Source organism: Rosa rugosa, chromosome 5 (genome assembly GCF_958449725.1).
Source record: "Rosa rugosa chromosome 5, drRosRugo1.1, whole genome shotgun sequence".
In the NCBI taxonomy this organism is placed as follows: domain Eukaryota; kingdom Viridiplantae; phylum Streptophyta; class Magnoliopsida; order Rosales; family Rosaceae; genus Rosa; species Rosa rugosa.
In genome coordinates, this window is record NC_084824.1 from 20,977,104 (window position 1) to 20,991,341 (window position 14,238).

A 14,238-nucleotide genomic window follows, 5' to 3' on the forward strand; every position below is an offset into this window, starting at 1 on the left:
TCTGTGCGGATATATGCACCTGAGCAAACTTATATATATATATATATATATATATATATGTGTGTGTGTGTGTGTGTGTGTGTGTGTGTGTGTGTCAGTGGTTCGAGCACCCACTACCTATATACGAAGTCATGGGTTCGAGTCACCATGGGGGCAGAAGTTAAACCATTTGATCCTCTTTCTTAAAAAGAAAAAGAAAAAAAAAAAGTGTGTGTGTGTGTCATCGATTTTTGGTTATTTTTAATGTAACTAATAAAATTCCTTACTTTTCAAAAAAAAAAAAAAATCGTTATTGCCAATTATAGAAATGGGTACTCATAACAGCAAATGTGGCGATTTTGTTTTTATAGGGCATCATTTAAGCTAACAGACTCAACTAAAACTTTGCTTTGCTTTATGTGGCCATTTAAATGCTCCACACTTTCTATTGGTTTGCTTTATTTCAAAAAATTGGGGAACCAAGATATTTTATCAAAAGCCCGAAAATTGTTCAAGTATAGGCACGGCATGTGTCAAGGTAGGTAAATGTAGGAAATAATTTAGAGCACTAACGTGCACTTGCATCAACAGGAATAAATAGTTGGATAACATTAAGTGAATTTTTTTGTTATTAAAAATTATATTGATTACAAATATATCAAGAGTTGAGATCATCTAATAGGTGTTGGGTCATTTGTACTAGCGATTCTTAGAAATTTTTTTGGATAAATGCTTCCAAAGAGGATAAAATGTATTAATGTATTATGAAAGCTAGGACCCTTCATTTAATGGATTCTCTATGCAGTTTTGAAGATCGTTTATCAAATGAAGTTATTTTTAGTTAGTAGGGAATCCAGTTTCTTTTGTTTCCTTGTTATGCTCATTTTTATTGTTTTCAAGAAAATAAGCATATGGGATTTTATTTTTTTTGAAAATATGAAAGAAAATTACAAAGAGGATCCCCTTGATTTTATGAGATTATAATTGGTAATTCTTATTGGATGTGATTTTGGAATTTTCATTAAGGTTGTAGCTATCATACAAAAAAAAAAAAAAAAAAAATTTGATACCAAAACATGGTAAAAGGCCAAAAAAATGATATTCTAGTCTTTGACAACTTGACATGAAAAAGTTTGCAATCCTCCCAACTTAGGAAGTGTTCTCAATCATAACGGATAACACCACACATGACATGTCTCGTGTCTGATCCCTCCTCATGAAAATGAAACTGCATCGATTACAACAATTATTCTTAAAAACTTAAATAAAAAATAAAAAATAAAAAATAAAAAATAAAAAATAAAAAATAAAAAATAAAAAATAAAAAATAAAAAATAAAAAATAAAAAATAAAAAATAAAAAATAAAAAATAAAAAATAAAAAATAAAAAATAAGAAACAAAAAAATCAATCTCTCTCTTTCTCTACACCGATACGTTAACACCTGCAAACGCAGCTAATTAATCCAACCTCTGATCTGTAAGTAGCACAGTTCTCTTCATCAAAGGACGAAGGGGACCCAAAAGCAAAGCAAGAAAAGGACTAATGAAGCTCGATTAGACGAAGAAGCAAACCTAACCTAGCAATTGCAGGCATTGAATCCGTTTCATATTTACGAGAGAATCTGAAAGCATCGATCTTTTCTTGTCTTTGCTGCTGCTGCTGCATATTAGTACTGACTGATCTGATCGAGCATTGTGATTCCAAAACAGAGTACATGTTTACTTACACAACAGCTAAGCTATACAGAGAGAGAGAGAGAGAGAGAGGCAGAAGCAGTAGCTAGCTAGCTAAGCTAGGTCTAGATCTATGATTCTATTCTAAGCTTTTACATGCATTTAATTACGAACTCGGGCCCTCCTCTTTTTTTTTTTTCGAGAATGACGAACTTTACCAGATTTGCAGAGGCAGAGGAGTTGAGGTACGTAAGAGAGAAAAGAGATGAGTTTAGCGTAAGAAATTGGCAAATAAATTTATTGTTCTCGGCGTAACACAGCGTACGTACTGGGTTCAGCGGGGTGGGTGGTGGCCTTGTGAATCTGCGACACGCCGCTCTGGAACTAACGTCGATCTGCCACAACTCTCACACGAAATTAAATTCTTGTTTGTCCTTGCGTCAACATCTGTTCTGGAAATATACGACTAGAACGAGAATTTAGAGCACGCAAAATACCTGAAGCCAAGAAGAGGAAGATGCATGAGTTCGTGTATATATATTAATTCTCTTGTCTGTTATCACCAAGAAATGGTAGAGTTAATTTAGGGCGTTTGAGTGTTAGGGTTAATATGCTCACGCGCGTGCTAGTGAAGCGATCGTCCGGCACTCCCACACAAAGCAAAATATGTAATATTTGTTAGGATACGATAAGAATCATCTTGGCGTCGGAATGATAATAAGGTAAGAAATATGTTCGATGTACTCATCAAAATCAAATCACCACATCGGGTAAGACAAGTTTGCAAATTGGTACTTGCAAAACCTGATTAATGCACGTGTAGTTGTGTACTCATTGATTGACATTGAACATTTTGTTTTTGTTTGTTCTAGATATGATGATAAAAACTCAAAAATATTATCTTAAATATGTATGCTTATATCATATATAGGGAGGTAAAATACACTCTTCATTTTATAATCCACACTTTTTCTTTCCATGTTTGGTTGTATTTCTTATAAAGGTACAAAATTTATATTACTAAAGACAAATCTTTAAATTATTAAAAATGGAAAGAGAGAGTGTGAATTATAAAATAGAGTGTAAATTTCACTTCCCTTAATCCTTAGAAAATCACATATATCAAATGAATAAAAAAATCTGCGAAACCATGGTATTTGAATTTTTCTTTTGTGTGTACCCTTTATCATTTGTCACACACTTTGACTTTCCCGTTTAAGTAAGAAATGGTGGGTGAAACCATAAAAAGAGTCAAATATGAAAAATAAGAAGGTAAAAACTAAAAAGTAAAACAAATTCAGCAAAAGGAAAAAAAGAAAAAAAAATCAAATTAGAAAGGAGCCAGCGAGCGAGGTGAAGAAGCAACGAGCCGAGAAGCGGACGAGCCGATGGAAATTGGGAAGCGGTGAAAATAAGAGATCTGGAAATGGATGACGTCATCAAAGTAACGGCAAAAGTTGTCAGTTAGCCAAACGCCTCTATTGGACTTCACACGACTTGTCACTGGACACAGAATAGAGTAGTCGTAGGTCAGGTGAGCCCATTAGCCGCGGGAATCTTTTTTTTTTTTGTTTGTTTTTTTTTTTGGGTTTATGTACGGCAAGCTCACTGTACACCCCACCACACCGGACCACGCCTTCCCCTCATTATTGCTCTCTCCTTCTCCAGTTCTCACACTTTTGCGTCCGTGTCACTCGGTAAGTAACAGAGAGCTTGCTCTCTCTCTGTGGCCGTCCACGTGGCGTGATGATGAGGTTCTCGTACTTGGACTTTGGCCGATGACGACGGGGTGCCGTCACCCGCGGGAGCTCCGCTGTGCCCTGATGATGTCGTTTTTGTCAGGAAAAAAAAAAGATATGGAGAGACTGACATTTGCCGACTAGGGTTAAGAGTTCACTTGCATTGCATGAGTGAGAGGTCAACTGAGGTTTTGCTTGATTATCATCAAATTTGTTGTTTGACTATTTCATTTGCAACCTGGATGTGGCTATGTTTCGCACCCACTTTGAGTGAGAGAGAAGGCTCTCTTTATTGTAATGTAATTAACATTCATAACCAATATCAAATTAAACTCGAATAATTACTAAAGTCAAATAATGTATCGACCCATTATCATAAAAAGTAATTCAAAAAGCAATTTCTTACGGTGCACCAATCGAGCCCGAAACTAAATCAATTCAAGGCATTGCCGACGACGATCTCAAATCTCATAAATTAAACTAAACTGCGATACATAAAGAGAATAGTCGCTACAATGCTCTTCTCAAACCTTAGCAATGCTTGCATTTCAACTTTATTTTTTTTAAGAAAATAGAAGAGATTAATTTGTTAAATAAAAATTAACTATTACTATTATATACATGATTATTACCTGGTGAATTGGAAAGTTGGGTACACAATAATTGTATATTAGAGTTTACTCTAGAACAGTAGAACTTTTTAAATTTGGGAACTTCTACACAGTTATGTAACTTATGTAAAGTTAGGGAATACGATAAATTGGGCAATGAACTTGACTACCTTGAGACAATGGGGTACATTTACGAGTCTATGGTTCAACAAAATTTTGGCTGCTAGCTATTGCAATAATTTGGGTGCAAAATTTCATAGCTGTTGGACCACATTGGCTGGGTGTGTTCATGACAATTAGGATTTATTTGCAGATATATATATATATATATATATATATACAGATTTTGGCTCTACCTCAGTCAATAAAATCTTGTTCTGGGTTGAAAGTAACATCAATAAAAACACAAAAGAAGCCAAAGCTAGAAAGAACAAAATGCTATCAAATCAGTAAAATCACATCTGAAAGTATTTACCATGTGGGAATCACCAAAATTCCTTCATGAGAATGGGGCGTGTTTCTGGTCAAAATAAATCTTATTACCCAACAATCATAATTTACTCGTCTTTTCCATCTTGCTTCAGATTTAATCTTCTGCTGTTCACGTGGTAGGATTCTGAGGATCACGAAATCGTAGTCTGTGTTCTTGAGCTGTTCCAATCATTATGATTTATGATGCAGAACAATTTAGCAGCAATTGAAAAAGACTATTCACAGCACAGGGCATGCAGTGGATTATTTGTACTTACTACTCTGCGAATTAGCAATCATGAACTTGAAGGATTCATGATCAAAGCCCAATAATATATGCATGGACCCATCTAGGCAGGCTCAACCAAAAATTAACTAGTAATTGTATCGTGTCTTTATGGTTCAGCTTCCTCTAATGATAGATTTCATAAATTTTTCTTAAAATTGAAGTTTAACAACAACTACCCAAAATTTTGGAGATCCCGAACTCATAAGTACCAGTTTTGTAGGTTTCATTGTAATTGGTTTGGCAATTTCTTCTTTGAGAAGTGAGTTTTGAATCAGTACTCTGTTGTTTTTTTGTTGGCAATCAAAGAAATTTAGTTTTGAATCAGTACTTATTAGCCGGATTCTATTACGTCAACAATTTAATAATTATGTTGTGTGTTAATTGAGTGTGACTGCTTGCATTGGCCCCTTTTAAACTCCGCTTATGGCGGCAGCCGGCGGGTGGAGTTGAAGAGAGAAAGTGAAGTTTAGTTCATGTAGACCTGAGGACAAAGACATGAGCAGATAATAAATCACGGATTTGCGGCTTTTTTCAATGCTTTACTTTCTGCTGCCTTTTAAGATTGATTAGATAGTTTGCTTAGTTTAGTGGAAATAAGTAACAAATTAACCCACTTAGATATTTGGCAATCCAATCATATAGTATCCAAAAATTAGGTTCATTCTCACCAAGTCACTATCACTTGCTATGATACTATGATAGAGTAGACATTTGAAAGAAAGAAGTCACTGTATGACCACAGATTTGGTCACTTACTGGTTAGGAAGACTTGCAAATGTCAAAAGAGTTGGTGAAAGGTTGCAGTACACTGTTTGGGAGATAAGGCCCACAAAGGATTGAGCCCATCACAATCTTCATCCCCGAGGCCCACAATGCAGGTACATGTTTTTGATTCCAATGGCTCTTTATCTTATAGAAAACAATATGGCTCTTTATCTTATAGAAAATAATTACCCTTTATCTTAATGATTTTTTTTGTTTTTTCGATCGGGTTAAATCATCAGACTTTGGATTAGGATTAATGTAATTAATTGGCTCTTTTTTTTTTTGAAAGGTATAATTGGCTCTTTATCTAAACCAGATTGTTGGAGTTTTTATAATGTAATTGGCATTCATAGCACGGAACCTAGTTTAATGTAGTTGTTAGCTTATGGCCCAAATGTTCTTGAAATTAATGGCTCTTTATAAAAAAAAATATGAGCAGATTCAAGACGACATGTGTATTATGGTTCGCATGGTTCCTCTAACGTAAGTTAATGTATCATTACAACAAATTATTTTCTCACAATAGTAAACTCACTATGTGTAGTAGTAGACTCAATTGCCATGATTTTCAAGCTAGTATACGAGTCTACGACTACATAAAGCTGTTTTACTGCAATAGGGAGCTGAGCTGGTCTATCATTGATGTACCAGTATATTAATATACTGTAAACTTTCTCGATATGTACATATACATTATTATAAGTGCTTGAAGAATTTTGCTTCTCCTGGTCATTGAACCTGATCGACTCGACTCTATAGAGGTTGATAAGAGCAAGATACATATATATATAAATTTGATTTTTAATCCGGCACCCGTTGGACTTTGAAAGATATTAGATATTTCCTAGCTAGATCATCTATGCCAAAGATGCGCATTTCGTATTCAAATTATGGTGTTAGTGTTGTCTTTCTGTCCTAGGACAACATATTAATAGATCCTTCCATGCCATCTACAAGACTACAACTTTTGCAAAACAATGATGAGCATTTTTCCATTACTTCACAACAGAAGAGAAAGAATTGCTAGTTCTTGCCCGTCATTAAAGTATACATATAATTCAGTTTGACTCTTCAGACATAGTTCGTACTAATGTTCTAACTAGAACATTACCATCTTAACATGCAGAATCAAATCTGATTTCTAATCAAACAATACCCACCAACTAATAGTTGAATCATGAGTATTTGAGAATGATCCAATCAGACTCGATCAGTTAATGCAGATGGATCCTGTTGTAAGACCTTATTGAACTAGACATCAGCATTTTCACTTCAGCTGACATTGTGAGGAGTATTAGAGTTTAGTTTGTAACATCAGAGTATTAAATAAAACTTGTAATCGAAAATAGGTTTAGTAATGCAATCTGTTTTGAATTTGAATTCAAATAGTATGGTTATTTAGAATAATCTATCAGATAAAGACAAAGAAGTTATAAGACAGTTCCTTGATAGAAGGAACTGCCTTAACTGCTTTTCTGATATAAAGTGGATTACAACGCCTTCATTGATCCCTGCAAGAGCACCACACCTCAATCAAATTGTCCCATTAACAATATGAGATCAATGGTGAATCTAGGAGAAGAACAATGCAAGGAGGCAGTGGATCTAGCTAGTTAGTATCTCTACAATCCCTTTTTCTTTGATTTCAATTTATATTGCTTGCTGCGATATACATATGTACTTACTGTGTTATGAGATTGCAACGTCATACGCATCCTAACTTAGGATCAAAATAACATATCAATCCTATATTTGTCATAGTTGATCTTCTGTTCATGTAAATCTGCAGATATTAGGGATATACTGTTGCAATCCTAAATTAGGATGCGACTACCACAACACTCCTAATATGCAAATTACAGTATATGTGTTTACATGTACTTATTCTGAGATAGTTTATAGTACTCATTTTGTGTAAATTCTAACACCCGTTCCACACAGTGTGTGTGTGTGCATGCATGTTAGTTGTATGTATATTAATTTCTGCAATATATATGATATTACAGACCTACAATGATCTTTTGATTCGTTTCATATAGAATTAATTTACTCTCTATTTACACTCTTCCATGAATATGAGGTACGTGGTGGCATATCATGCATGTAACTATGTAAGAGTAAATTAAGTCTATAAAAGAGTTTATGTATCCAGACCAAAAGAGAGTTCATACGTAGGGCATAAGCATTGCTTATATATTATTCCAACATTTTTCAGTGAAAAGATTGTTTTCCCGTTTCATTTGCATACTATAGCAAATTAACCATGCATCAAACTAACTTAAGCAGTACGTACTCGATCAAACTAACTCTATATCGTCTGGTTATTTTGTTCTAGTTTTGGTTAATGTCCTTGATCTGCTTAGTTAAGCAGTGTCCGAGCGCAAACTCTGTTGAACTTCAAGAACTAGATCCTCTACGCTCAGCTGACACTCCAGTCCTATCTGCAGCAAAGCAACATAGCAAACAAGCAAAATATCAATGTACGATTGCAATTTCATTATACAATTTTAATTCATTGCTAGTTACAGTCCTCGATCAATATTGCTGAAGGGAAACCAATATTTGCTTACTAACCTATTCATGAAGATCATGAGTCGTGACCATGCCTCTTGTATTCAAAATTGATAATGGAATCAATAGCTTAGTTAATTATTGGCGATGATATATACGTGAATTTATACTACATATTGCATATGATCATATGATTCAAACACCATATTCTCAGTCCTTTTTGTTGATTCCGGATAAATAAAATTTAGCACTTTTAGATGTATTAAAATTATTTCTCCCAACAACATTACGAGGGTAATCAAAACCCTAAATAATTTTCTCTTGTAAGTTGGAGACTTAATGTTCTCATTAGCTTGTCCTGGATAGATTTTTAATGATATATATATATATATATATATATATATATATATATATAGGTTTAGTTTGTGATAAATATATAATCTAATTAAATTAGTACCTTGATCACGAAAGAGTATAAGACAGTGTCTTCCATGCTACTGATGTTGAGATGAAGAACCTCAAATGAAGACCTCTCCAGCACACTAATTATCTTCACAACTTGACCTGGAATTCGCCTGGATATTATCTTCAACACCACGTTCGACCCCGAGATTTTGGCTTCCACATCTGCCACCGGAGAGTTGCAGCACGCTCCTAGTTCCTTGACCGCACGGTCATGATTTTGATCAATCAACCCAAAATTGAATTTAGGGCTTTGATCAAGTTGGGGCAGCGCCGGCGGTGGCAGTAGTAGCAGTGGCTGCCTCGGGCTTGGATTGGGGCTAGGGCTTAGGCTCTTCCTCCTCCGTTTATTAGATTCCAAAGACTGCAAAACTTGATGCAGCTCCTTGATGAACTCTATCACACCCCCGATGATTGATGCTTGGTCTCCCTACCATTAACAACAAGTTTAACACCGACTTAGATTGAATCATACACAGTAAGAGATAAGAGAGTAAGTTAATAAGCAAAAACACATCTTTTCGTCACAATTCGTTGTAGGGTTTTTCTCTAGGATTGAAGCCAGCAAATAAGAACAAGGGAGAATGTGTTAATTTCCTAGGTAGCTAATGAGGATGTGATATACCCTTTTGATGTAGAAACATGGTGTTAAAGAGCGTAGAACTTTGAGGTGCTCGTTCATCTGTTTCCTTCTGTTTCTCTCCACAGCTATGTGAGACATGGCTTTTGGTCTGGTTCTTGTTTATCTGTCTCTGTGTTTCTCAAGCTTTTTAATCCTCTCTATCGCATCAGCCACTTTGTTTGAACTCGAAAACTCTGCTATTTATACTATAAAGATACATTGAAACAAGGAAAGAGTTTAGGGTCGGCTTGCCGAAACCACCTGTTGGGTTCATAATAAATGCTCTATGTCGCGTTCTCGTGAAGATATTTTTACTCCATTTTTCTGTGTCTCTCTAGAGAGAGAGAGAGAGAGAGAGAGAGAGAATATTACTACGCGTCTCACGTTTATGAGATTGGGTGCAACTACGTGCCCCCGTGCGCAGTTAACAGAAGGAAGATGATACAGGGTACGTAGTAAGAGTAAGATCATAGTGGTACTAGTAGTTACTTATGCCTGTCTTTCATATCTCATGCACATTTATATATCGCTACTCTCTTCTCTATATATCATGCATCGCATGCTCACCTCTTCATGTTGTTAGTTATACTACTAACTTGTATGAAGTCATGTATTTAGGTTTTCTATAGCCACAAAAAGATTAAGCGTGGAAGTGAGAGACACCAACAGAAGCTAAATTGGGTGGTTGTGGGCTGCAAGTTGATCTTCCGACTTTATACCTAGCTAGCTAGGATCGTCATGTGCTTTATTAAATGAGCAATGTATGTTAGTAGCTACAGCTAGTTTTCTTGTTTCTACATTCTCTTTTAACTCCCTTTGTAATCTTAGTACTCTCATTTCATGATACGATCGTATTCTTGTTGTTATTTTAGTGTTTAAGCAATTATTGGATTGGAGTTCTAGTTGATATCTAAAGGCAAGTTGAAAGAATTACGAGTTGTGATTTGGTGGATTGTTTGTGTAAGATGATCCGTTAAGAGCCTAGAACGATATTGGGAGGCGCCAAGAACAATTAGGAGGGTAACCTACGATTAGACAACATTCCAACCATTCTCTTTCCCTCTACTAGTAACAAAAACAAAATAGTGGGTGGGTAAGAGTGTTAGACTTCGAGACTTAAAGAGACACAGGGAATGTACGTCAACATCACTTAACTGGTATGACATTCTGGTGATATTAATAGTCTAGTGCATAAATAAATGGGGTTCATGCCCAAAACATTGTAGAGTAAAGAATGAGAGAGAAGGAAACACAGAGCAAGCCTTTACAGCTAGCTAGCTACTCTTGCTTAGTTTTTGCAGAAGTTGCAGTAGAAGGTTGTAGGAGATTCAAGGCTCATTATAAATGTCTGGGGAATTTTACACAAAATGAAAATGTACCGAGGATTGACATCCATCCCAAATATATGGATTCCTTCCACTTCAAGCATTAAAATAAAGGGTTTCCATTTATGTTGTATTCTCTTTTACAAGTAATAATAAATGGTGGAATTATTTGTAATTTCTATTTTTATTTAAATAGTACAAGGGCGGATGTAGCCAAGTGGATCAAGGCAGTGGATAAAAGAGACCACAGTCAGGAAAACACATACTAGAAGTCTCCGTTGCTCCGTATAAGTATACCCACAAAGATCCATACACTGTCGTTCATAGTGAAATTGATCTGGATAAAAGCTAAATGCAGACTGAATTTCTCCCTTCTTGCTTCATTGCGTATCATATCATCTTCACATGGCTAGTTTATTAAACTCTATCCTAATTATTCACAATCTACTTAAAATTTAATCACCAGCATCAGGGCTATCATTCTTTTTCTTTTTGGTAACTATAAAAGTTCTATATCACAAAAGGTTTCATCTAGGTAACATCGTAAGCGACGAGGTTCTTCAAGGTAGTCTTTCCTCGTATAGTTGAAGTCCTTCAATTTGTCTTGTTCTCTTCATTTGCTACAGTAGAAATAAATATGTGGAAAACACAATTAGAACAAAATTCATTGCAAAATATAAACAAAGAATGCAAATAAGATGATTCCGTGAAGGAAAACAAATAAGTAATGACACCATGCAGCTCAGGTGATAACAATGAATTCTTTAGTCAGAAAACTGCAGAATATTTCACACCAAGACAAAGAAAGGATAGTTTGTGCTTCACTTGGACTAGCTGCTGATTGCTGAACCTTTTATTAATTCTACCTGGAAATGTTATTCTCTAAAATAGTTATTCTTTCTTTCATGGCCCGACTTATATGACAGCACGTAATAGCATCTACTAATATAAGCTTTATTCTACACTGGACGGGCTAGACAGACAAAAAACATTTCCACCCACAGGGTTGCGTTACAACACACTGCTCAAAGTCAGAATGTCAGCATGAGAAGTTTATGTTGTTGTTTGGCTCAGGAGAATGCAGATGTTTCATGGAATAAAAGAGTAGGCAACTGGGCATACTACTCCAGCTATTTTAGGCACTAGGTTATACACCTAGTTGGATAAAAAGAGTAATGATTTAACTGCGCACCATGAAGGGACCTTTCAAAGTCCTGCAGTTGTGACATAAAACCAGCATTGGGAGATGCCTGTGGCCGTCTGCTCCTCACATGTTCAAGAGCTTCAGATAGACTCATACCATGCTTTTTCATTAGATAAGCAAGAACAATAGTCACACTGCAAGGTCAAATAATAGTTAAGTCCAGCTGCATCTCATAAAAGTCACAAATTGCAATAGTGCCCAAGTTCCAATTATATGGAGTAATAAAGAAGCAGTGTTTTCACTCAGAAGTTAATGAGGGTTGGGTACAGCTCAACTCTGATCCATGTTCAACCAAACTGAGGTAAAACCACCTAACTCGTGATCTTGATCAAGGTTAGGTAGAAGTTAAAATCAGAAATTGAAAGTACAAAAATCATTCTGTTTTATTATTGCAAAGAGATATCTTAAAGGTTAGGTAAAAGTATTAACCAGCAATTGAAACTACACAATGGTTCTGTTTTCTTATCACAAAGAGATATTTTATAAGCATCTATTTTCAGAATTTATTAGAATCAGAGAAACTTAAAGCTAGCTATTATATACATAGAATCAAATTTTATAGAGATCATGTATAACCATATTTCAAGGATTCACTCTTATGGAATAGGATAGTGCTTGACATTTAATAGCGATATTCTTTTTCTATAACTAAGATAACCTGGAAGCAATAGTTTAGACAGGGAGAGAAATACTACCTCCTGGATTTTCCCACAAAGCAATGAACCAACACACCACCAGATCTTTTACCTTCTTCAATATAATTGAAACACTCATCAAAGTGCTGTTTCAGGTCTGTCGATTCTTTGTCCATAACTACCTCAATTTTCAAAGAGCGCCAAAAGATAAATTCAAATCAGTTCCACAATCTTGGCTTGAAGCAATAATTACGATATGCATTAGATGCTCTTAGATTCAAGGCAATAGTTGTTTTATTAAGTGGAGGCATTGGGGGTTGGTCAATGGGTGCAGAATAATAAAAAAGCTAAACAATCATCACAACTATAGAAAACAAAATGATAGATCATGCAAGTAGTAGATTGAGTAAAAGAAACAAGAAACTTTGAGACAATAAATTAACGCAAATTATCAGACAACGAAGATTGTAGTTCAGTAACGTAGAAGATATGTAGAGCGATAGAAAATGAAAAGAGGAGAGAAAGTTATTACCATTCAAAACCTTATACACAAATTCATTTGGATATGCAGGTGCCAATGAACCAGCCACAGTCAAAATGTGAGTGATGTTTAATTTTTTAAGTTCGTCCTTGTTATGTGCAGCTCCAATGGAACCCAAGAAGAGACCCTGGGGACACAAAAATAATAAAAGCAAATGACCCTCGCCGCTGAATATATGCACAATTAAATAATATAAAAACTGATTGTAAATTCAAATGAAGAACCTCTTCAATTTTGCATGGAACATTGTCCTCTTTACAGCACTTTGTCACATTGATAACTCTCAACAGAGCAGATATTTGTTTCCTGAGGGAATCTTCTATCGGATCCATCACTAGCGAAACGAAACTTTCCACTCCCTACAAAGGTAAGAAACCGAAAGTAAAAGACAGTCAGACTCAACATATCGCATCAGATTCCGATAAAAAAAAAAAAAAAAAAACAAGCAAATCACCAAAAAAATGTAATCAACAAGATTCAGACCAGAGCTCATCATATGTCATATCTCACAAAAAAAAAAAAAAAAAAAAATCTTAAGTTTGAGCCGTTTCAAAATTTAGTACTTAAACCGAATCAATCTCATACTGACAAACGCCAACATCGATTAGGTTCTAAAGATCATATTGCGGAGTGTATATATCAGATTCAGACAATCAAATGCAGATAATTCGATTAACATAAAAGAGTTATAATTTTAACTTTAATTCGAATACAGCATCCAAATTCCTAATCAATAATTCGTTGGAAAAATCGGATGAGATTTGAAAAACAGAGAGCAGAGAATTGAAGTAGATCGAGAGTCAAAAAATTAGAGAGTTGAAATTGATAGAATTGAAGAGAACTCACTCTCGGTTAGCTCCAGCTGCGTGTAGACACAAAAATTGGGGTCTGAGAGAATGAGGGCGTGTCTGTTTGTCGATGGCATTTGATATTTTGATCGTTGTGAACTTGTGTGTATAGGTTCGCTTGGTTAGTCTTTGGTCTTGCTATTATGTGAAATTTGAAGTTAATCCCTGGACTTTGAGCATATAGCACTTTAGCCCGTCAACTTCTAAATATTTCTGTTTAACACTTTTTAAAGTGTCATAATCTAGAAAATATCTTATGTGTGGGTGTGTGACAATTCGATTGGTCAGATCAATAACAAGAAGATATTGAAATTTTCAAACTTTTTAAAAATTTATTCACGTGGCGATTTATTATTTATTAACTATAGTTAAGTATTTTCGACCGGAAAACTTTTTTATAGCTTAAATATGAGCAAATTTTCTAAACAACTGCCTTATCATGTAAAAGGTAAGGTGGGCCGATGAGCAACATTAGTAAGAGTTGGGGGCAATAATTAAAATATCTTCAAAATTTTCTTAAAATTTTTGTTTTTTTTTTTTACCAGCGTTGAAATTAATTTT

The 14,238-nt window shown here is 35.0% G+C and overlaps 2 protein-coding genes and 1 long non-coding RNA gene across 3 annotated transcripts; all 3 read right to left on the reverse strand.

Moving 5' to 3' along the window:
* Window positions 1-1,059: 1,059 nt before the first annotated feature.
* Window positions 1,060-2,282, reverse strand: LOC133713088 (uncharacterized). The gene is made up of 2 exons (XR_009847768.1): window positions 1,558-2,282; window positions 1,060-1,207 (listed from the first exon to the last, which is right to left on the reverse strand). It is a non-coding gene; the product is annotated as an uncharacterized LOC133713088 (long non-coding RNA).
* Window positions 2,283-7,747: 5,465 nt separating this feature from the next.
* On the reverse strand, window positions 7,748-9,285 carry LOC133707910 (transcription factor MUTE). Its single transcript, XM_062133367.1, has 3 exons — window positions 9,128-9,285; window positions 8,498-8,932; window positions 7,748-7,970 (listed from the first exon to the last, which is right to left on the reverse strand). Exons 1-3 carry the CDS (start codon window positions 9,221-9,223, stop codon window positions 7,893-7,895), a joined length of 609 nt encoding a protein of 202 aa, XP_061989351.1. The 5' UTR covers window positions 9,224-9,285; the 3' UTR covers window positions 7,748-7,892.
* A 1,259-nt stretch (window positions 9,286-10,544) lies between these two features.
* LOC133709290 (dual specificity protein phosphatase 1-like) lies at window positions 10,545-13,808 on the reverse strand. Its single transcript, XM_062134974.1, has 6 exons — window positions 13,676-13,808; window positions 13,054-13,188; window positions 12,821-12,956; window positions 12,349-12,466; window positions 11,642-11,787; window positions 10,545-11,069 (listed from the first exon to the last, which is right to left on the reverse strand). Exons 2-6 carry the CDS (start codon window positions 13,159-13,161, stop codon window positions 11,044-11,046), a joined length of 534 nt encoding a protein of 177 aa, XP_061990958.1. The 5' UTR covers window positions 13,162-13,188; window positions 13,676-13,808; the 3' UTR covers window positions 10,545-11,043.
* Between the last annotated feature and the right edge of the window lie 430 nt (window positions 13,809-14,238).

Excerpts from the sequence above, each read along its gene's own strand:
- LOC133709290 (XM_062134974.1), bottom strand. The coding sequence starts at position 13,161 with ATGGATCCGATAGAAGATTCCCTCAGGAAACAAATATCTGCTCTGTTG. Across the intron at positions 12,957-13,053 it reads TTCCATGCAAAATTGAAGAG|GGTCTCTTCTTGGGTTCCAT; the intron begins GTTCTTCATTTG and ends TTGTGTCCCCAG. Across the intron at positions 11,788-12,348 it reads TTTGTGGGAAAATCCAGGAG|TGTGACTATTGTTCTTGCTT; the intron begins GTAGTATTTCTC and ends TTGACCTTGCAG.
- LOC133707910 (XM_062133367.1), bottom strand. The coding sequence starts at position 9,223 with ATGTCTCACATAGCTGTGGAGAGAAACAGAAGGAAACAGATGAACGAG. Across the intron at positions 8,933-9,127 it reads CATGTTTCTACATCAAAAGG|GGAGACCAAGCATCAATCAT; the intron begins GTATATCACATC and ends TGTTAATGGTAG. Across the intron at positions 7,971-8,497 it reads TATACTCTTTCGTGATCAAG|ATAGGACTGGAGTGTCAGCT; the intron begins GTACTAATTTAA and ends GCTTTGCTGCAG.